This window comes from Parasteatoda tepidariorum, chromosome 5 (genome assembly GCF_043381705.1).
Source record: "Parasteatoda tepidariorum isolate YZ-2023 chromosome 5, CAS_Ptep_4.0, whole genome shotgun sequence".
Lineage (NCBI taxonomy): Eukaryota > Metazoa > Arthropoda > Arachnida > Araneae > Theridiidae > Parasteatoda > Parasteatoda tepidariorum.
The window spans coordinates 76,514,319-76,539,033 of record NC_092208.1 but is presented as its reverse complement, the minus strand read 5'-3'; the positions used below and the strand labels follow the sequence as shown (position 1 = coordinate 76,539,033).

Genomic DNA, 24,715 nt, shown 5'->3' with positions numbered 1-24,715 from the left:
TCCCTTTTTTCCAATGAGTTTGTCAATGTTGCCAATTTTTTTCGGGTGTAGGACCCGAGACTTAATAAATTTTATTTGCATTTGCGAACATATTAATTAACTAAAGACTATTATTAATTTTGAATCTATGCAATATTCCAAATTTTATTAATTATTCGGAAAATATTTAGTGAATGAATGAAAAGTTAAATTTTTTCATCATATCGTTTAATCAATAGTCTTAAAAATAAGTCCTTATGTCAAACAGTTGAATTCGCAGAAGTTTGGAAAGTTGAATTTTGGTTCATGCATAAACTGAAAATAGATCAGATTAAAATATGTTTTTTTTTTTAAAAATAAAAACTTAAAAGAAGAAGAAAAAATGTTATCAGAAAACCATACTTCTTCATTGTTGAATTTGGTTATTTTTATTTGAAGCGAAATATTACTTAATGTTTTCCTAAATGCATATAAATGCATACATCCACTTCATAATTCATTCATTTTATTGTTATTAAGAAATATATAGTTTCAAAATTTCTTTCCCTAAGCATAATAATTTCATAAAAATAACGGAAATGTTTTATAAAAATTGGATTATTAATTATACATAAATTTAAATACTGGTTTCGAAAATCATAACTGGTTAAAAAAAATTCCTAACTCTCGGAAATTCTGTAACCCTTCAATGGACCCCTAGCGTTCGACAAAAAAACCATTTGGGAACCACTGCTCTAGAACAAAAGTTGTTTCTACGGAATCCTAGGATTCCGTGAAAGGATCCCCAAACCTCAGGGGATAGAACGCTAGCTTCCCAATGAGTTGACTCCCGTTCGAATCGCAATAATGGTTGATAGCTACGAATTCCGCATCAACCACAGTGCTGACATAAAATGTCCTCTGTGGTAGACGGATCATGGCTTAGAGTCCCCTTGATATCAAATTAACAGTCGAAGGTTTTCTTGGTTTTCCTCCACATGTAACGTAAATGCTGGTTAGTTCCATCAAAATATCCTCCACGAAGGCAAAATTTCTTTCAATTCTTAATATAGGAGTTGGATTGCCTTCAGGATTTGGTTCGAAATTACATGGCTACAGAGTTGAACATTGGTAGTCGTAAACTTAAAATTGGGACGACAGTTCAACGACGGTTATAAGAAAGGTTTCCGTAAATTAATACTATTTAACCTCTAATGATTGATAATCAGCTCATAAAACTTTTCGCCAATAGATGGCGCGGTTTTCAATTTCAATGAAAAACTTTTATTTTTATTTAATAGAAATTAAAAATATTCAGTTAGAAATTGGTTGCAATTGAAATCACAGGTAAGCCCATTTTGATATCATTACAAAAACATACTAATCGAAACATTTTGGAGCCACCAGTGAGGACTTCTATTTATAAATAAATTCAAAATCTAATATTTATATAATTTAATGAAGATAAGAAATCAAAATTATTATCATTTGAAATCGAAAGTCTTATATTTATAATTAATGACTTGCTGCTATGATTATGAATCGATTAATATTAACTTTATAATAAATAGAACTTGAATCAAAATTTATGTTTAGTTCGTGTGATATATTTTTTAAATATTTATGTCACTTTAATCTTATTTCGAAAGTTAAATTTTCGTTCCTAATTCAAATCAAATAATTGCGGTCAAGGTTATCATGACTTCCTGCTTTTCAAATCCGAAGTGAAACTCTTAAGAGGAAAAGAGGGTTCCCCCTAAATCGAAGATACCGAGAAAAAAAAATTGTGTTCCTTATATGTTAGATACTCAAGTTAAAGAAGTTTAAAGAAGAAGTTAAAGAAAGTCAAGTTTAACCAAACCAATCAAAATCAGCCGCCGACAACACAAGAGCTCACACGGCCAATTACAAGTTCTGAGAATAATCCAATTTGTCTAACAGGTCATATGACTGATTCAAAATTAATTTTGCTATCAACAGCAATTGTAAGAGTTAAAAAATAGTCGAGGACAATATGTTAACTGTCACGCTTTAATTGATGGGGGTTCTCAAGCTTCTTTAATCCCAGAATCATGTTGCAAGAATTTAAATCTTCAATTTCAAAAATCTAAAAATACAATCTTAGGATTAGATGATAAAGTTACTGCTCTTGCAACTAGAAAGGTCGCTTTGAACTTTTCGTCTTATTTTAGTCAAGAGATCTTTAATGTAAATGCTCTTGTTGTTAAAAATCTGTAATCTGCCTAACTTTGAAATCTCAGAATTTGATTGGCCTCATATTCAAGGATTGAAACTAGCAGATCCTACTTTCTATATCAGCCAACCTATTGATATAATCCTGGGGGCTGACATATTCTCTGATTTAATTCAAAATGAAAAAATTTAAGGCATCCAAAATCAACCATCTGCTTTAAATTCAAAACTAGGTTGGTTACTGTCCGTTCGAATTTCTGCTGATTCTAGGAGTGAAAGAAAGAGTATGTCATTAATTAATTGCCATGCATTAGTCGAATTAGATAATGTTGTGAACAAATTCTGGGAATTTGAATCGATCCCAAATGCTTCTACTTTATCTATCGATAGTCAAAAAGTCGAAAAATTCTACCTTCAAACAACAAAAAGAAGTTGCGATGGTAGATACATTGTTAATATACCTTTTAAGAAAGATAGAGTTTTAGGAAATTCTCGGAATCAGGCAAAACAAAGATTTTTTCTTTGGAAAAAATCGTTTCATTTCTCTTAATGACGTTCTTCATGTAGGTCCGAAGCTACAAAACGAACTATTTAATGTTCTTTTAAAATTCAGATGTTATCCTGTTGCACTAACCAGTGACATGGAAAAAGTATTCCGTCAAATTCAAACAGTAGCGATGTGGATTACCAGCGGATCTTTTGGAGAGAAAAATCTGAGAATCCATTACTTGAATTCCGATTGCTCACCGTAACATACGGTACAGCTCCGGCTCCTTATTTGGCTATTCACACGATTCAACTGTTGGCGAAATATGAATCAACGTACTTTCCATTAGCTTCTAGAGCCGCATTAGAAGATTTTTATGTAGATGATCTTCTAACTGCAACAAATACTGAAGAGGAGGCTCAGCAACTAGTCAATCAAATGATAGAGCTTATGAAAAGAGGAGGATTTTCTATTCGAAGGTGGAATTAATCATCAGTCCTTGAATCTTTACCACCTGAATTGCGCAACTCCTCCGGATTTCTACAAATTGAAGAAGATAATCTTGGGCACTATCTGGAATGCCAAGGAAGATACTTTCAGAATCAAAATAAGTCCTACTTCCGAAGACACGCTGACGAAACGTCAATTTGTTTCTATTATTGCTAAAATTTACGACTCTCTTGGTTTCCTGTCACCTACAACAATTCAGTTAAAAGTCCTGATGCAAGAGCTGTGGGAAGAAAACTTCTCTTGGGATGATCCGTTGAAAAAAAATATTTAAAAATCAGGAGACAATTTAAAGATCAGATGAAACATTTAGCAGACATTAAGATTCCCAGATATCTTTCTGATGATCCATTAATAAAGTAACCGTATTTCTAAAATTCAAGAATTGGCATCAGGAGCAACTTGGCAGCATGTAAAAAGTCAAGAAAATCCTGCTGATTGTGCTTCTCAATGTGTTTCTGCATCAAAATTAAAAAATCATGATGTGTGGTGGACTGGACCACAATGATTAAAACCAGATTTCTCAAAGTTCCCATCTATTGCCTCATCGCAAACTGAAAAAAGATCTAATATGCGTATAACAATCAGCTGTAGTTCTCAATAACATCACAGTTTCTAACAAAAACAATTATTGAGAAATTTTCATCATTAACACGTCTAATTCGAGTAATCTCTTGGTGCTTGCGATTTATTAACAACTGCAGGTCAACTAAATTTTTTGGCGTACCTTCATCTAAAGAAATTGATAGGTCCATAAAGACTTATTAAGTCATTCAAGAATCAGAACTTTACCAGGAGCTTAATCATCTAAAAAAATCAAGCCCCTCTCCCTAAGAACAGCAAACTCCATCATCTAAGTATATTTTTAGATACAGATAACATAATTAGAGTTGGTGAACGATTAAAAAATTCAAATCAAAAGCAACAATCCTGCCTAGTATCTTATATAAATAAGGCTTAACACACATCATAATTTATGTGCATTTGTAGCATTCATATTATTCTATATCTATTATTGCTATAGTTTCTCAATAATCTATATGTATATATAATATTGATCTGACTGAATTATTATCATATTTTTCTAGTTCTTTTATTCTAAATTATGATTTAAAGAATAATTTTCAAATTATCGGCTCATATTTTATCAGAAACTAACAGATTACATATCTCTTTAACAATAACAATAATCAACGAAAGATAAAAGCTACGATGACTTTAATGAAATAAATTTGCATCACGTCAACGATAATCAAATAATTAGATGATAATGCGTTTAACATGACAGTTTTTCCATGTATATTTAGAAGTTTATTTTAAAAAAAATTTCTATATTACTTTCGGGGTCTACTTATTATTTCCTTTTCTGTTCGTAAACAAAGATGGGTGTGAAAAGTTTATCGACATTCATGGATGCTAATCCGCACCTCACAATGCCCTACAAACTTCATGATTGTACAATTGTTATTGATGGAAATAATTTACTCCATTTTCTGTACTCTTTTAACAAAATTAGTTATGTCTTTGGTGGAGACTACATCACGTGAGTATATTTTTTTTCCACACTGAGTATATATATATATAGTTTTTTTATTGAACACTAACCATTTCGGGTGACTACCTGGTCAGACTTTTTAAATAAGTAAAATTTCGAGATTTCAAAATCGTACTGTCAAAGATCATGATAATATATAATTTTAAACGCATATTGTACAAATTATACTGGCTTTAGTTTTCACCTCTTTTGTGTACATATTTTCACCTCTTATATTTTAACTTAATAATTTAAGAAAAAAAAATTTTCTTCTCTAATTGGGAGTTTTTGTTCAATTCCGTAACTTAACAAACCAAATTATTTAAATAATCTATCTTAGGCTGTCCTTTATATCATCTTCATACCTATATTAGGTTATATAATTGGGTATGTCTACATGAGTCTATTTTTAAAAAAAAAAACTAAAAGTTTATTAGAGTATTCATAAATTGTACTGATCAAAATAATTAAATATATTTGTAAATCAGAATAATTAATAAATTATTTTAATTATAAAAAATCAATTTGTTTAAGTTATTTGTCAAAAAAGGTCACAAATTAAACAAACTCAAATTAAAACTGTGTGAAAATTAGAATAATTGTATAACAGTCATAGTATACATTGTGTAAAAATAATAATTGCCTAGAAGCTATTTTTAATAAAAATACAAATTTTTGTATCCGTAAATTTTTTGAAAAATGTTTTATGAAAAATGCTTTATGAAAATTATCCCATACCCCATTTCGGATCCTGTGTTTTCATTTTTATCTATGTTTAAACAAATATTTCTCGTAAAGTAATTGAGATACTGGTTTAGAAAACGTGATACATATTATCATTTAACATTTATAATAGTTAAAAGATGATAATATTTTTTAAAGAATATAAAAAAATATCACTTTTCACCTATTTTTTTTAATTAGAACTGAAATTTATACAGTTTCAGTAAAAACAGAAACACAATTTTCTAAAATCTACGAGCAAGTCTTGAACAATTTAATTTTGTATTAGTTTCTCGTTATGAATTGGTTTCTAAACGTAATATAATATAATATAATATTAATGTTTAATATTAAGTCTATTCTACATAACACACTACATGTTAATACTAATTTTTTTATTATATAAAAGCATATAGTTTTTACTTTTCATTCAAATATTATTCTCAATTAATTTAATAAGTAATAAAATATTAAAATAAGAAAATAATGAACTGCAAAATTAGACAATTTAAAAAAAATATTCTTTCATAGATAAAATAAAATCTATTCTGACCTATTTCGTAAATCTGAAGTATGCTTCTCATCGAAGCTTTTCCTCTATTTACCCTTCTTTTAAACCATTATATAACGCCAATTCCAACATTATTCATATTTTGGGGAGAATAATGAAAATAAAAAATAATTAAAATAAAGAACAATGAAAATAAAAATAATGAAAATTAAATAAATGAGAATGAGAAGAAAAAAAAAGCTTTTGGAAATGCAAGAAAATTTCACCCCAGCGCAATCAAATCAACTCACACATTAAAATGTTCGGCTTTTAAGAAAAAGCTTTTAACATTAAAATTTTGTCAAACGTAATGCAAAAGTTGCATTTAGCGCATACGTTATTTTTTTACGTTGATTTTCCCATATTTTCTTAAAAGTTCTCTATTGTTTTCTTCAGAGAGTTCCGTAATGACTGTTCTCAATACACAATTTTGTAATTTTTGTTAAATGTAAAGTCCAATAATATGCATATTAAGGATTTGGACATAAGAAAAATAATCCACTTCATATTTATAGTTATTGACAGGGATGGTTGAAATAAATAAGAACCTATTTGTTTGCGTCTTGGGACACAAATGCTTTCATCTTTTATGATGAACTTTACAAATTCTAAAATAAAGTAGTCTCTTAATTTTTAATAAAGAATTTGTAAACTATGTAAACGAATTTTTAGTNGTTGCCATTCGGGGAGTTGTAATGAGGCTTTTTTTTGTCCCCGTGTAAGAGAAATATATATAATATAGATTCTTCCATATAAAATAAAATTCACTCTAACCTATTTCGTCAATCTGAAGTATGTTTCTCATTGAAGCTCCGACAATCCAGTAAAAACTTTTCCCCTATTTACTCTTCTTTTATACCATAATATATCACCAATTCCAACATTATTCATATTTTTAAGAGAATAATGAAAGTAAGAAATAATTAAAATGAAGAATAGTGAAAATTAAAAAATAAAAAATAAATGAAAATGAGAAGAAAAAAAAAACTTTTGGAAATGCAAGCAAATTTCCCCCAGCGAAATCAACTCACACATTAAAATGTTAGGCTTTTGAGAAATAGCGTTTAACGTTAGGGTTTTGCCAAACGTAATGCAAAAGCTGCGTTTAACGCATACGTTATTTTTTTTACGTTGATTTTCCCATATTTTCTGAAAAGTTTTCTTCAGAGAATTCCGTAATGACTGTTCTCAATACACAAGTTTGCAATTTTTGTTAAAAGTGAAGTCCAATAACTATGCATATTAGGGATTTGGTCATAAGAAAAATAATCAACTTTATGGTTAAAGTTATTGACAGGGACGGTTAAAATAAATAAAAACCTGTTAGTTCGTGTGTGAAATGCATTCATCGTACATAAGGAGCCACTTTAAAAAATTTAAATTAAACTAGTTTCTTAATATTTGATATAGAATTCGTAAACTATTTAAACGAATTTTTAATGGTTTGGGGAACACAAACATCTACAAAAAGACCCTGTTTGGTGCCCCCATTGTAAATGTCAGGGAAAAAACTCAAGATAAATTTCATTATGGCTGTTTTTGGAAGCTTTCGAAGAATATGTTTTTCAGAACTGCTGTGAATGCATAACAGTTATTCTTGATTGTTAGGTTAATTTTTCCTGTGCTTTGCAAGCGCCCTCTATTTTAATCATGAAAATGGCATATCAATATGAAGAAAGACTCAGCTTTATGAAAATGAAAAGCATTTGGAATCTAATTTTTCAACATTTGTATAATTACTCCTAATGTCTCCTCTGGACTCATAATAATTTGCAAAATTTTTAAATTATTCATTAATTTTTAGTCTAGATGAAAATATCTCACATAACTGATTATTTTTTTAAAAATATTTTTTATATTTTTTAAACGTTCTATTCCCAAATAATTATTTGTTTCAAGATAGTATATATAGTTTAAAAATATAGTTATGCTTTAAGTTACGAAATGAGATACAAAAACGCGAGATTTTTAACTTGCTAAACAGACATTGGTGAGCTTTCTCTTGGTTTAGTTTTTAATATTAACATTATGTCAAGCCGGTGCAGGTACCGCTAGGGGTTAAAATTTGTCTTAAAACTTCCGGCACTACTTCCGATTGATTTTTATGCCTAAGCTTGAAAAAGCGCGCCGTCCAATATTATTATACCTGTAGTGTTTACATTACAATACGCCTTTTCAGTCTAAATTTCAGCGAAACAAACCAAAAATGAATTCGAAAGTCACCAAAGCATCCTATTATGTTATCCGTAAATATAGCCAAATAAGGGATAACACTCAAAACTTAACAAACCTTACACTTTATTTATAATATGCTAATTAATTTTCTTAAATTTGTGACTCATGACCTGTTAGAATTTATAAATTACAAGACAACTCTTATAAATGATTAAATTACGGGTAAATTTAAATACAAATCACAATAGTAAAAAACTCCCTAGAACATTAAGCCTGTTCACACATCGCCTCGTAAGCATAACATAAACGGAGGGATACACAGGAAGTTTTCTGAATTTCTTCCGGTTTTAAGAAGCTTGTTATTGTCTTCATTCGGTCAGCGGATACATAGTACACAATTGCAATCGTTTCCTGTTTTAAGTCAGATAATCAAGCAAAATGATATATTCTTTCCTTCTATTACAGATACACCTCTAAAGTTGGAGCTTACTTTTCATCATTTAAAAAGTGCAATATTAAGCCCATCGTAGTTCTTGATGGTGGTAAAGATGATTCAGATCGTTATTTACCAACTCAGATTGAAAGATGGAGGCAACGGGTTTCCCGAGTGAAAATCGCATCGGAAACTGGCAAAATTGAAGAGCCATTTCTCCCTATAAATGCCAAAAGTGTTTTTAAAAACACCCTCTTCAAACTTGGTATTACATTTGTACAGTGCGAATTTGAAAGCGATGGTCACATGGCTTCACTTGCGAATCATTTCAACTGTCCAGTTCTTAGCGAAGATAGTGATTTCTATATATTTGATGTAAAAAATGGCTACATAAGAACGTCAAGCCTAGACAGTTGCAGTGTACTGACATCTGAGGATAATAAAACCAAATACTTAAGTTGCAAGATTTATCATATTAATAAATTCCTTTCATTTTATCCATCCATTAACAAAAGCAATTTACAGTTACTAGCTTGCTTGGCTGGTAATGACTTTATAAAATATGAAGATTTAAGACCCATAGCATGGTACTTTTATCCCCAACCAGGGCAGAAAATTGAACAAATTCTAAATTACTTAGGCACTCGCGAATATGTTGAAGTTCTTGGAGACATATTAAGTTTAATTAATAAAGAAAAACAAGAAGCGTTTAAAAGATTGTTGGATTATTCTGTTAACTCTTACAAAATCAAAGTTTCCAAGTTATCTTACTTATTTGACAACAATAACATGCTGTCGGATACCAAACTACTTCCAACATCGCAATTAGTGGCTCCTTGTGGAACGCCTTTTCCTAAAGAATATGTGCGTAAACACAGCCAGGGGCGTTTGCCCCCTCTTTTTCTAAACGTTATCAACTTACATCGATCATTCATGCGTACTCAAGTAGGTGATTTTGTTGACAGAAGTAGCTATAACTGCAGTTGCTTTGTCCGTCAAGTTATTTATGGTATACTTTTTCATCACGAAACTGCAAGTACAAACATGAAAGATCATAAATCACTATGTTTACTTGATGTCGATGAATATGATGTAGATAAAGGATTTGAAATATTCTTCAAAACTAAACCTATGTTAGCTCTTCCAAGTGGAAAACCTGTTCCACATTTACATCAAATTAAGCATATGGATAAAACAGCGCGACTGGAGTTCTTAGCAGAAGTTATTGGAATTAAAACATTCTATCTGAAACATTTTCCAGAGAAATTACAGCTTTTGTTTGCTATCATATGTTATTGGCTGCGAAACTGTTCACCTAAGCCTACTAAAGAATTCTTTTTAGCCTTGTTGTTATGCATCACTCATTTTTATGTGTTGCATGAATCAGTTTTAACATATCCTATTTTACAAGACAAAATCGATGCTGATCTTTCAAAGATGTATTATTCTCTTAGAAATATCACATCGAATTCGGCGAAGAAACAAGCCGAATTTGCACAAACATTTCCACGCGACACAAAGATAAGTTTGCAACATCATTTCGATGTGTATGTGATTCACAGCTACAACCAACTTCAAACTTGCTTCAAGTACTTGATGTCATTAAATCAACTCTTAGAATCACCTTTGAAATCTATTAACTCTGAGAGCATCTTTGAAGGCTCAATGTTATGTAGTTTAGCAAAAGAAATTGAATCTAATCCTGAAAGCGACATTTTTATAGAATTGTTCCTAGGAAAAGAAACGGCAAGTCAAAACGTATTCAATATAATGCTGAAAAAAGTTTTTCAAAACATTCCACCAGGTTTTCCTTGGAGGGAAACTCCTAATTGGAATTCAGAAAAATCAAAATTTTTCCGTAAACTTGGATTTTAAAATTATTATTATTATTCATTGCTAACGAACACGAATGTACATTTGTTTTTAAAAAGAAGGTGAAATTTGAAAACTAACTATTTGAAGAACTCAAACTAACTCTCTTATATAATTTTATCAAATACTGTTTAGATTGTTATAAATTTTATTGTTGAACCATACTAACTTTCAAATTTGCTGTCATCTTAATGTACCCCTTACTTGATATCTTATTTTAAATTGCTTACACGATATAATGTTTGAAATTTAATGGGGACAAGATTAAATTCAGCACCTTATTATGGTTGCAGCAAATTTTCACCGCATTATGGTACAAAGTTATGGTTCAACGTTGAACCGATTTTATGAGAGTGTGGAATTAATTTCTGTTGCTTTACTGACATTCTTCAAATATTTTTATGGCTCTGGAACAATTGTTTTAAACCTTGAAAGTGACAAATAATTTTACATTTAATAAAATATTTATAAAAAATTTATATGTAAGTCAGTATCAATGGAAATAAATTGAGAAAAAATCCTTTTTAAAAGAAATGTTCAAGGTGAATGCTTTTTTTTATATTCAAACGCATAACTTTCGGTGAAAAGTATTTTCCATCATTATTTTATTTAATAATTGATGTTGAGCTACCTATCCATTTTTGAGCTTATTACCCTCACTGTTCATCTCCGTAGACTTGTAACCTTTAACCCAATGTAGAGAATCCTGAATCTTGGACTCTTGTGAAGGACTTTTTGAGGAAAACATAGCCCTATATGCGTACATAAAGAATAAAATCAGGAAAATCTCTTTCGTTTAGTCAGACAGCAAGGTCGTGATTCTAACCCATTAATGATCCATCTAACGGAAGCTTATTTCAACAGTCGGCATTGTGGCCGGTGCGAAACAGGAGTTGAATTCGACCCCGAAGGCGAGCACTCTATCCTCAGAGCCACAGCGGATCAAAATTTTCTATCGGCAGTAATTTTTCTCATTGCTAAGTTAAGTGAGTGACAGATCTAAACAATTTTACATTTTTCCATATTTTGGAAAAATTGTAAAACGCTTATATCTAACAAGAGATCCGGTCGGAATTTGTTTCTTCCGAATAGGAATGATCGTAAAATGTTCGGAATTCTTCTAAAGATCAAATAAATTTTTTTGTTTTAACAAAAACAGTTTTAACAAAATGTTAAACATTCTGCGAAAATTGGGAAGAAAGTGAGACTAAATGTGAGAAATATTCAGAAATACAAAAATTATTACAACGGGCAAGCTTTAATGAGACGTATAAGTGGTGACGAATTCAATTTTAGTAAAGCAATTCCTTTCTTCACATGGTATGCGACGAAGACCATGCGGGCACAAAGACGATGAATGTATAAGATACGAAGCAGACAGAGAAGAGGTTGATAGCTCATTAATGTTTCACAATAAGCCTATTCATTTGTAAATTGAGAGTAGCTTATTTTCATCGTTAAGCACAGGAACATTTTAGTTAAATTTTTTATACTTTTTTTTGTAATATATTTTTGTTTTTGTGTACCTGGAAACTTCGCGATGCATAATTAGATTCTTTATATTCTAAATGGCTTCATGCCTGTCTTTGTGTTAAGTAAGAAATGTATAGAGAAAGAATTGAAATCTTTGTGGAAGAATTTTGTGAAAAAATATGGATTGTGTCACTTAAGAGAATTTATATTTGACGGGCTTGGCTTGCGCGAAATAGAATGGGCAGAACAGTTGCTAATGTTAATAAATGCCATATTTCAGCAACCAATCAGGATCGAGTTACCCACACTACGTCACTTCCAGGTATCCCATTGTGTAAAAAAGAAAAATACTATTCCGACTTACTTGTTACGCGTAAGAAAATGTTTTTTACTTAGTATCAAGTAAAGTTTCCAAAGTTCTGAATAGAATGAGAACAAATCCAAACCAATAGGATAAAATAGTTTTTTTTTTAAATTATAAGGTTTTATTCGAAAACTTTTTTTTATCAAAACCTATTCAACAAACAGTAAAGATAGTTCAAAAATTGTGAAAACTCAAATATTTAAAAAAAGAAAGAACAATTACTCTTTGCGAAGAAAATTACTATTGAGGTTGTCGTGTGCTAAATCAGGATATAATATAATATACTATATATAATATAATATAGTATATAATTTACTATAATTTAATATGCTATATGTAATAAAAGGGATATAAGATACTATTGTAAGGTTCACTTTATGAATACATTGCATTGCAGAAACATGTAACATTAGTGCAAGACATGTAATTACAACAGAATATTTTGAATGTTTCGCATGTAAATTATTATCGTCGTTGTTCGTTATTTATTATTTAAAAAAAATATATAATATCTTCTCACCTCTGAATTAGATTTCCACTAATTAGAACTTGAAATTCAACCATATCTTATTCTATAAATATAGAGATAAATAATTAACTATATACTAAACTAATATTTTACTAATTTTGCAACAGAAGCTTGCAAAAAATAGTTACAATGGTTCAGAGAGGAAACAGGTTGAACATTTCTGACCATTAATGTTAGCTTTGCTTTTTGCATATTTCGTCATATGCAAAACAATATAATATACTATTATATTACATGTTATATTATATATACTGCGTCTAGAATAAAGAAAATGAGTGCACATAACTATATATTCACATAATTTCATTGTCCATAATTAATTTTATTCAAGTTATGAATGTCTATAAATATTCATTATATTTTATTATTTTTTAAATAATGATCAAAAAGACGGTTGAATAATTTTAAACTCCAATTTGAAGCTAAAAATTATTTTTAAAAAAATCAGCAAAATTAGTTATGTAATCTCTGAGTAATAGAATTTCGAAACGCCACATTTCTACATTTTCATATCTCTGTAACTACTAATTCCGACTTCTTTGAAATGTTTGATTTTGCCACTAAAATTTGAAAGTTTAATAGTTATTAATTTAAAACATTTACATGTCTGAATAATCAAAAAATTAACATACATCATTAAATTAAAAATTAATAAATATTTAAAAGAGAAGGGTGCTGCGCCTCCTGCTCTCTCCGCTCACCAACCCCTGTAATTACTTCTCATTCATGAAACATTTTATTCTTAAAGATACATTTATTGTAGAATTTTAAGAACCTTTTGTTAATGTGTTAATCGTAACGAAATAGACGATTACCAAGATCTGAAGGGAAAAAAAGCTCTTGCAAATATTATTAACTTATGGAATATGGATTGTTGGACTCAATAAGAAGAAATAAATATGACGAAATTTTACTCGTTGACGAGAATTATAACAATTCAAATCGGAAACGGTTTTTATTGCTCATTAACTTTTTTTATCTTAAAAATTACATTGTAAATATTAAGATTGACAATGTGTCTATTTGATCTACTTTTGATTGACATCTACTCGAGAACATAAAATTAAAAAATAAAAATCCCGTGAGGGAAGAATAAATTTTCTACAACAATAAATCAATAGTCAATATTTAAAATAAAAAATCTACGAAAAAACATTTAAATTTGCAAAAACTTTCGTCCGAATTAGATTTTCGAGACAAAATTCGTGTTTGTTTACAAATAAGAATTCCTCTTTCAACGCATCAACTTTATTAACTTTATTTCAGCTGGCTAAAAATCAGTCAAACATGTTCGTTTTTTCCCTACAAGCTTTGCAGTTAATAATTTTCAAACCAATTGTTGAGACTGGACTTTTTAACTTCGTCGTTCTCCCTGTAAATTCCACACACCTTAGCAATTTCAATTTTTGTGCAGCAAAATTTAACGCAAAGTAAAAAAAAAGGGAGGGAAAGAGAGAAGGAATAAATATTCTCAAATTAGCACTTAAATTGCGATAACTTTCTAAAACAACTCTACGTTAAGTTCGTAAACAAATATGGCCCTTTTGCGCATGAAATGTCAATTTATAGTTTAGGCATTTTTGTGATTTGCAACTCTTTCTGCACTTAAAAAATGCGGAGAAGAGAAGTGACCGAGAGTGTGCGGTATCTGTGCTCGTTAAACTGTTCTACTATAAAGTGCTCACTTTCGCGCTCTCGTCGTCGGGCTACAAAGCGGGGGAGCCATCCTTTCGGCAAAGGATCAAAACTGTGATTGAATAACTTCGATTCATTCTCAGGGATGTTTCCCAGACCGTCACCAATAGCCCATTGTGATTGTACAGCTCTAGTGCGACGTAAATAAAATACTACTACTATTCTCAATTTATTGTCAATGATACAAATATCTCATAGCGTTGTTTAATGCTGTAAATAAAATACTATGACTTTTTGTGACAGTCGATTAGTTCGACCAGCAGCAGCATTAAGAACGGAAATCCCTAGTTTTATTTATAACGAAAATCATGAAAAGAAAACGTTGATCAACGTGAATCGAAGAATTGTCACCGCAAATGAAAAATTCTGGGTGCGAATGAAAACCTGATTGGTTAAATGCATTGCCAGCGATAAACGCGCCAATCAAGCTCAGCGAGAAAAACCAGTAGTATAGGTTTCATTAGTGACTTTGACTGCACTAAGGTAGTCTTTCAAAACTTGAAATTAAGTGAAGATACGTAATGTTGATCTATTTTCTAGCTAGAAAAACCGACTTATAAATCTATTTATCGTTTACATTTAATAAATATATAATTTTTTTTCTTCGTAATAAATACTGATTCAACGATCAATATGTCTTCCGAATCAAGCAGTTCTGAAAATGAGGGAAAAGAAGAAGAATTAATGGAAGAACCAGCTGGAATTGATTTTTTTCCTGAACGAAGAGGTGATAAAATTACTCGAAGCTGGTTTCGGAAACTCTTTATGGGTGAAAATCGGGACAATTTACAAAGGCTCAAATGTGAACGTCAAATTAATAACATTGTCGTTGAAAGTAAGTTAAGTTTGTTTACCCAAGCGTATGAACCTTAAAGCCGCAATTCAATATTTTTTTTTTTTTCCTGAGTAGAGAAGATAACTTAGCTCTTTTTTAGCATAAAGAAAGCATTCAAGTAATTTGAAAATAATAATTATCTTTCTAAAATATTCAAGAATTAGTTTATTTTAATTTAGTTAAACTAGATCAGTAATTTTCTGTTACAGAGCATGGTTAAAAAAAAAAAATTTGCCTCTTATTTTTCTTTTATACTTTTATTAATATTTTAAGACAGTTCAGGGGCCAAGTTAAGAAGCTTTGAAGGCCACAAGTTATGCATCCCTAATGTTCCATCATTTAAAAAGAGTTACCATTTTATTGGTCATAACAATTTTAACCAGCTAAAACGATGAAATACATGAATTTTTTTTTCTCACTTAAAACAAATACGGTGGCGGATCCAGCGGTGGGGGTCATAGGGGTCATGACCCCCCAAAATTGAAAAATGAAATAAAAATAATTTTTTTTTTTAATAGTTTACAAAAGAAATGAAATATTTAAAAATTATTTAAAGGGGCATTTACACCTAGGTAGGTCGGAAAAATCGATTTTTTTTCTCCATCTAATTATGATCTTCACTTATTTATGTATTGTTCATTATGAAAAAAATAAATGAGAAGACTGGCATTAAAAACCCAAGTTTTTTTTTTTTTTCCCCATAGAAATTTTCTTATAAGAACAATTTATTGTGGGGTGGAATCTGAGTTTATAACCTCCTACCCCGGAGAAATTTCTGGATCCGCTCCTGAACAAATATATATAAGATTCTTGAAATAATTACTTTTTATTTTTGTTATATGTTATTTACCAAAATTAAATTATTATTATGAAATGTTTATTATTATGAACTGATTATTATTTGTAAATCTTCTGCTGTTATCACTAATCAGAATTAAGTCATATTTTATGCTGAGCTGCACTATAGCTTAAATTTGATGCCAGAATGAACTCAGTGTTTTCACTACAGCGCGAGAACGCGAGAATCTCGCATATTTTTTCCTTTTCTCGCATTAAAAAATTATTACCGCGAGAAATTCGCGCATTCTATAAATCAATTTCAAAACTCGCGAATTTCTCGCATTTTGGAAAAAGCTTCGAATTACGCCATTTAGAATGAAATCCGTTTCACTTTTCTTCCTGGATCTTTAATTATTTTCAACATCTGCCCCATTATCTAGCTTCCCTATTTACCAGTATTGTTCAGAACCTTTTCGAACTACAGAACACAACCACGGAACCCCTTTCAGAACACATTTCTCTGCAACCACGTGTTTACCGTAGGTAAGGTTTCTTCATGTAAGACGTTCAAATTTTTTATGCACTTATGTAAGATGGACAAATACCTTGTAAAGGCAAAATCTTCTATGATGATGCACCAAAAATATTCAATGCTTTAAAAAATAGAAGACGTTAAAAATGTATTATAATTAAAGAAATGATTTTTTTTCAAGAGTTTTTGTGTTTTTTTAGTTTTTAGAAATCTCACTTAACTTTTTGAAATCTCACCCTGTTTTTGAGAAAGGGTGAGAAATTCTCACCCATTTTTTTTCTGTGATGAAAACACTGGAACTGATATATATTTTACAATTGCAATTATCAGAAGTTTTTTAAACATATTTACAAATGATTTATTTTCTTCCCTTTTTGAAAAATGACAAAAAATTTGCTATTTCTCATATTATTTATGATTTTTTTTAAATTTTATTTACATAATGTTTTACTCTATTTAAACTGAGTATCACCTAATAAGAACTTTGTTTTGTGCTAACAAAAGCTCTTGCGGGTCCGCAAGAGGCGCTTGTAATTAAAATTATTTTTACATGTATGAATTTTTTTTTGGGGGGGGGGATTATTTATTTTTGAAAAAATGTTATTCTCTTGTGAAAAATATAAAGAGACTGTGTAATGTTGATATTTCTAAATTGTCTCTTTGGTTTTTAGGCCCCTTAATAAAGTTAATGATGGATGCTCTAAAATCAGCTGGATGGTAAGAATGATTCTTTTATTAGAATTTATTTGGCGATAAATATTGTTTTATCTCCTTCATTTTAAATTTAGGAAACTATAAAGTTATTGCAGTAGTACTCATATTATTTAAGTTGTGTAAAAAATATTACTTTACTTCATAATGCTTATTCATCAAAAGTTTGTCTGTTTTAAAATCTGGTTATTTGTTTTACTATTTCAATGCCATTTGTATCTAATTCCATTTTTCAATTAATTTTACTAAAAAAAAATCCACCTTAAGAATATTTTTTTCAAACAAGTAAGTAGGTGAATTTTATAAGTAATTATTTCTAATTTTTATATATAACTGGTTTGTATTTCTTTGAATTTTCTGTATTTTGTTGAGATTTAAATATTTTAAGGTATAACACTGAATAAGCTATTTTTTTATTCAATTTCAAGATACAACCTTGTCATTGAATAACTTTGTTAAGAGGGAAACTGGTTTTGTTATTGGAAAGCAACCAGCTCAAAGTTGGGAGGGGAGCAAAAAGCAGAATTACCATTTACTATTGAAAATAAAACATGCTCTAAATCAGAGAAAAAAATTAAAGTTTTTTATTTATTAATTATTTATATTGATTAAAATGTTTAAGGATTACTTGTTTGAATTTGCATCATTTCCTGTGTGTGGATTTTTAAACTTAACAATTTATTTTAATAGTTTATAGATTATTTTTAAAAATTTGATGATTTTTATTCAGTTTTGAACTCTGTATCTTTTTCTGTATTAATTTTTAATTTAATTTTTCAATAGTTTGGTATTTTAAATAGATTTCCACATATATAAAACTTTTTGATAAAAGTACATTAAAATCTAAATGCCTCTTGATTCCTAACAAGCAAAATGATTCATTACATTTGTAAACTTGCGTTTTAAAAAAATATATTTATTTGTCATCTTCTTATAAAAATGTGTTTTTCATATGAAATTAATGGTTTTTTTTTTAAATATAAAATTGAAATTTTAGTTCAAGATCATAAAAAAATTTATTTGGTTATGAGATAATAAAAAATTTTTTGTTGACTATGTGACTTGAACTAAGTGGTTCATTCTTTACAAATGCCTATTTTNTAAAATGCTTAAGGATTACCTGTTTGAATTTGCATCATTTCCTGTGTGTGGAATTTGAAACTTGAAAATTTATTTTAATAGTTTATAGATTATTTTTAAAACTTTGATGATTTTTATTCAGTTTTGAACACTGTATCTTTTTTCTGTATTAATTTTTAATTTAATTTTTCAATAGCTTGGTATTTTAAACAGATTTCCACATATATAAAACTTTTTGATAAAAGTAAATTAAAATCACAATGCCTCTTGATTCCTAACAAGCAAAATGATTCATTACATTTGTAAACTTACGTTTTAAAAAAAATATATTTATTTGTCATCTTCTTATAAAAATGTGTTTTTCATATGAAATTAATGGGTTTTTTTAAAATATAAAATTGAAATTTTAGTTCAAGATCATAAAAAAATTTATTTGGTTATGAGTATAATAAAAAAATTATTGTTGACTATGTGACTTGAACTAAGTGGTTCATTCTTTACAAATGCCTATTTTCAGGTAGTGACAACAAGAGAAAAAGTGTCAGAAGTTTATAATTTTTTTGTGATAAGGTTCGAGAGAAGTTACTAGACAAGAAAAATATAGCAGTCACGTTAAATATTTAAAAAGATATTAAGCTTATTATAAGTTTTTATTAAAGTGAGGAAATGATAACATGGTCCAGGAACAATAGTTTTAATTATGAATTTGTTTAAAACAGTGATTTTAATAAATGTATTTATCAATTCTTAGAGGCTTTAAAAAATATCAAAATGAAGCAAAAAAAATTTTTTAACTAGTCTTTAAAAATATTGAAATCAATCTGTCACAAAAGTGTCATTTTCTCACGGTGAGGTAATGAGAGAATGACATTATTTGCTTTTGAAATTTATGCACATGAATCGATAAAAAAAAACAATATATATTCTTAAACTATCCTAAAAGTGGAAATTAGGAAATTTATTAATTCATTTTTAAATTAACTTTATAAATTACAAATGTACCGTTCTCTTACAATGAGGAAATGATAAGGGAAATGATAATAAGAAAATAAGCATTATTTGCTCCTGATGTTTTTTCTCATAAATAAAATTAAAATAACAATATATATCCTTTTAGAGGACATTGAAACACTTATTTATGCATTTTTAGAAAATAAATTAACTTCATAAATTTAAGCAAGGGAATGAGAGGAATGCCATCTTAACACTTATCCAAATTGCTTAATCAATTACTTTTTATACACTGAGGAATTTTTCCCAATTTAGTGAAATTTTTCTGCAGTTTCATCCGAACATTTTCTTAGAACGTGCGCACTGTTTCTGCTGAAATAATAGTGCCATTGATCTGTAACATTCTGAATCGCTATGACTAAGGAAATTATGTGAATCATGTGTTTCATTATAATTTTTTTTCGCAAAATAAGAAACAAATTTAAAGACCAAAAAATTAACTTACTAATTCATAGAAACAATAGTATAAGAGTTAATTTTTAAAAGATAAAAGTTGAACTAAAAAGGTATAAATATTTAATTGAGATATTATGTTTTTCGTGTTTGTAGGTGGTAAGAGTTGCGAGTGAAGAAATGAGGTTTTGGAAATTAATAAAAAAATATTTATTTCATAGAATTCTTCAAACCTTTGAGATAATATAATGAAGATCTCTACTATTTTTATATTGAACAAGCCTTCATTTCCATCAGTTTACTCTATTATCAGAGAATTGCCTAAAAATTTAATTTATGAAATCAGCTGTATATGTTGCCTCTGCTCATGTAAATTTCAGTTTTATTCTATTTGACTATTTCTGAAATCAAAGTACCGTATATCCTTGTGTATAAGTCTATCTCCTTTTCTTATTATTATGAGGTAGCAAGTTCCTGGTATGTTGAGTGTATAAGTCAGATCTGAAAAAAATCAAGTATGAAAATTTCTACGATTAATAGTTTTAGAATGACTGATTGATGGAAAAAGAAAAAATTCTTTCAAAAATAGGAACCATCAGTGTTGCTCTTACAGAGGTCATGTGTCAAATGATACTAGGCGTGTAGTCAATCGTTATAAATCTTTTAAAAAGTGTCGAGTTTCAAATTCTTTGCATAGGAGTACAGAAGTTTTTTGTCAGACCCTACAAGATGATCTTCTGGAATCTTTAAATTTGCAGCTCTAAAAGTTTTCATTGCGTTATATTCTTTTGAAATACTTTTGAATAAATTATTTTAACTGTGTTGTACTTAGCTTTTTGAGGCTATGTGTACGAACTATCGTGTCACGCATGTGCAATTGCATAGGGACTTTCCCTTTTTCTGTTCAGGAAGTTTCACTTTACCAGCTAGTTTTGCTTGAAAGCCTAACTTCAGTATTTTAAATTAAATTTAATGTTGTAAATTATTGATAAATTGTGCTTGCTAAATATAAGAGTGTTTACTTCTAAAACCTCACATTTAGGAAAAAAATTTGGCTTGACAGTCAGTCAGTCAAACAGCCCTACGATGACATTTTCAGGTATGGGTTGCTATGCAATTCTTCAAATTCGTAATCTCACACTAAGAAACAGCACATTAACTTTTCTTATTCTCAATTTTTTTCCTAAATGTAATTGAAAGTATCTTTCTAAAAGAAATATTTATATGTAAAGAAAAAGTAAATGCTAAATTAATTGCATATAACATATTAAAAATGGTGAAATGATACAGTGATTCTTATCTATCTTATTCTTATCTAGATTAACGAATGTCCAACTTTATTTCGGTTGTATAAGTCGACCCCCTGATTTTCGCAGAATTTTGGAGATTTGAAAAGTTCACTTAAACAGTAGGCTTAAAATGGGATGTACGGTAGAACCATGATTAATACTGTCTCATTAACTCTGTAATCTAAGCAGAATCCAAATTAATGACATTTAATTAGCTATCAAATCTTTATAGACTTAAATTATATAGTTTCCACTAAATGTCTTCTGTAAAGTGGTTTATAGCAGAAATTTAATAAATTATAGAGAAAAAAAAAATTTTAATTATATGTTACAGTTCTTGAAAATGTAACAGTTCAGCAAAAGTTCTTGAAAAATGGCTTCTCTTTTTTAAATTAGCTCTGAACTGAATCATCTTTGTTAGATTTTGTAATGAATAAATTATAAATGGTCAACTGTTTCATTTCATAGTCCAGTGGATTTGAATCGTCATGTATCCTGTGAACCATGTAGCAAAGTTGTGACTGGAGGATATGATGCAGAATTGAATCAGATTGTCATATGTCAGAATACTGCTACAACAAAATCAGCTGTGCATGGTGCCCTTGCTCATGAAATGGTGCATATGTTTGATTTCTGTAGAGCCAATATAGACTTTAGAAATGTTGATCATCTGCTATGTACTGAGGTAAATATAGATTTGCTCTATATTCTGTACTGAGTGTTTAAAAACCTCTTGTGTATAAATGAACTGTTATTAAGTACTCCAACATTGCATAGTTTTAATGTGTGTTGTATTTTATGACATTTTGATAACATTTTCATAATTTATATTCTTTTTTTAAATTTTCTTTATTTTTTTTAAATCTAGTTGTGTATGTTTATTTTTTTTTTTTAAGTAATTAATATTTTCTTATTTATTTTCAAAATTATTTTTAAATATTTATTTTAAAATTATATTGGTCTTTACACAAAATCATATTTCAAGTAATCATTCAACAAGTAAAATTAGCTTTGAGATACCTTGCTTATTATATTTACAGAGTTCTCACAAAATCACTTTCTCTAAGAGTCGTTTGTGTTTTCATTGTTTAGTAAAACTAACTTTCATTATTGTGAAGTCACTATGAATATTAATGAGTCATTAATTGGTAACTTGTGTGCTTATTATCTAATATATTATCAAAGCAGGTCGAGATAGCCTGGTTGATAGGGCATTGGGCCCATGTTCAAGAGGTTGTAAATTTGATCCCTGCCAACCAAAGACTCCACATGTAGTAAATGGTGACTGGTGCATGTTAAATCTGTCAGGTCACAAAGTCTTCCATGTTCCCATAAAAAATCTTACCTTTGGGGAAACTGAATTGGAGATTGATCGTTCTCTGGTTCAGGTCAAAATTACGATCTGTGGATAAATTAATGGGTTCGCCCTATAAACGGGTTGAGACGTATGTGTGGAGCAGAAGTTGAATTCTCAGCCATAGATAGCACTACTGGAAAACAAAAAGAAACGCACCCCTTTTGTCTTAATGGCATATGACAACAATTACCAAGGCAGGGGGGAAAGAGAGATACTAAGATTGTTAGTTCACTGGTCCATAGGGCCAGTAATTGAAAAACATTACTAGTCTAGTCTGTACACATTTTCACTGTTACTTAATTTTTAAGAAAAAGGAGTTAATAAATAAATTTAAATGAAAAATTACAATATAAAATATGTGTAATGTCACCAATTATATGATGAAATATGCTATTTTGTGACACAAACACAAATCATAACATGAAATCAAAATCATCCTTTTGCCCTGATTGCTAATTTAGAAGGACCCTGAATTATCATTTTATATTAGTCATAGTTAAATTTTAGTGGTCTTCGTCTAATGGACCACCATTACTTTTGAGCCATGCCTAAGATTATTTAATCGAAAAGTATTGTAATTCTAATGTTTTCTTGTTTCTCAAACATCATTTTAAAAATTAGAAAAGTTTCATATTTTGTCATTCTATAATGTTTGCATGATGAGAATGAAAAGCAGGTACTTCTTTAATTTTTTCGTTGGAAATGGCAATCTATGTATTTTTTTAAATATAGAGAGATAAAAAAATTACTCTTATGAGGATTGTACCGGTAATGCTGGGTACCAAATAAAAAATTATAATTAATGGGTTTTAAATAAGAATATGGCCGATCTAAACTGTATAGATTTGCACTAAGCATTGTGCCGCAATTTACACCTCAGTACAAAACAAAAAAATCTAAAAGAACCAGGGATGAAAACAGAACATACCTGGAGACCAGATGAAGTTACAAAGCAGAAATCATATCTATTACCTTTGAAAAAGGCATCAACAAGACAGTCATTTTTAAAAACCAAAAGATTCTTTTTATTTTATTTCTTCTGAAGCAAAGACAGTATCTGATACATCGTCATGGTGGAGTAGTGGGAGACGGGCTGGAAATTCTGGCAAGGAAAGTTAATTGATATCAACGACTGCAAGTTGGCGATCAGTATCCTCAACCTTTTAACATTATTTTATCCATCATTTAGGTTTATAATAACTGGATTACCACAGAATCGCGGGCATCATTGGAAAGAGAAACGTCGGTTGAAGTACATCTCAGGATTCTCTCAATTCTGCATGGTGAAGGACTCCCAAAAAATCGAAGATAATGTTCAAAGTATTTTAGAGATTGCTCATCGCACACGATTTGATAAAAAAATCAACGAAGTTAATTCAGGCATGTAAAAGTTTATGTAAATGCATATTGAAGTTTAGCTTTTGTAGTATTTGATGAAAAGAAGGCCAGTCAGTGAAAATTTAAAAAAAAATTGAGGAAAAATTCATAGCATCAATGGATGAAGACCCAATGGCGTTGACAGAGACGCCATCTCAAAAAAACACAATCCGACCTCCAAGAGGAAGGGGGGAATATTAAATACTCCAACGCGCGGTGGTGACAGCTTCGTGACGATCAAAAACTCGGAATGCCATGAGCGATAGGACGCCGGGATATTTGTACTAATTCTGCAATTATTAGAGTAAGTTGAAGTATTCTCTCAAATTATTAGTGAAAGTTGTAGTATTCTCACAAGGATATTTCTGAGTCAGAATTTATGAAAAATCAAAAATTCTTTTCCAAAGAAAAGAATTTTGAATTTTTTTACTGTTTTTCATGTGTTTAGCCATGTGTATGTGCTTTTCTTCTTCTTTTTTTTGTACGAATGTAGATTTTATTTTGTACTGGAAAATGAATCATTTTAACATAAAAAAAGAGTCCCTATTTTGAACATTTTTCCCTATTTTTAACCAGTTTTTTTTTTAGTATAAAAACTGTAATTAATATTTTTGCACATCTTTTCGGTAGTTTGTTTAACTATTATAACTTTCTTGTATTTACTATCTTTACTTCTGAAATTTGATGAAATGAAATGTTAAGCAGATTTTTGTATTCATCCAAAATTCTCCTTAATATTTCATTACTTTTTAGAAATGTGCTTTTAACTTTATTTCAATTTTAAACTCTCAAAATTAAGACTTTAGTTTAGGGAACATTAAAAATAATTACTCCCACTCTTTGAAAAAGCCACTGTC

At 29.4% G+C, this 24,715-nt stretch overlaps 2 protein-coding genes across 2 annotated transcripts; both read left to right on the top strand.

Annotated features, from left to right (window-relative positions):
- The first annotated feature begins 4,411 nt into the window (after nt 1-4,411).
- On the top strand, nt 4,412-11,482 carry LOC107442507 (single-strand DNA endonuclease ASTE1-like). Its single transcript, XM_043056022.2, has 2 exons — nt 4,412-4,688; nt 8,593-11,482. The coding sequence occupies exons 1-2, from the start codon at nt 4,528-4,530 to the stop codon at nt 10,433-10,435; spliced, it is 2,004 nt and encodes a 667-aa protein (XP_042911956.1). The 5' UTR covers nt 4,412-4,527; the 3' UTR covers nt 10,436-11,482.
- A 3,476-nt stretch (nt 11,483-14,958) lies between these two features.
- Nucleotides 14,959-21,809, top strand: LOC107451339 (mitochondrial inner membrane protease ATP23 homolog; the record flags this gene model as incomplete). The annotated part of the gene is given in 3 exon segments (XM_043056021.2): nt 14,959-15,328; nt 17,312-17,357; nt 21,593-21,809. Coding segments are annotated over 3 exon segments (465 nt in total), but the record flags the coding sequence as incomplete, so codon positions are not given.
- Between the last annotated feature and the right edge of the window lie 2,906 nt (nt 21,810-24,715).

What these genes read in the sequence shown, in the direction of transcription:
- LOC107442507 (XM_043056022.2), top strand. Translation starts at nt 4,528, where the DNA reads ATGGGTGTGAAAAGTTTATCGACATTCATGGATGCTAATCCGCACCTC. An exon ending in TTTGGTGGAGACTACATCAC is followed by an intron (nt 4,689 to 8,592) that starts GTGAGTATATTT and finishes CTTCTATTACAG; the next exon opens with ATACACCTCTAAAGTTGGAG.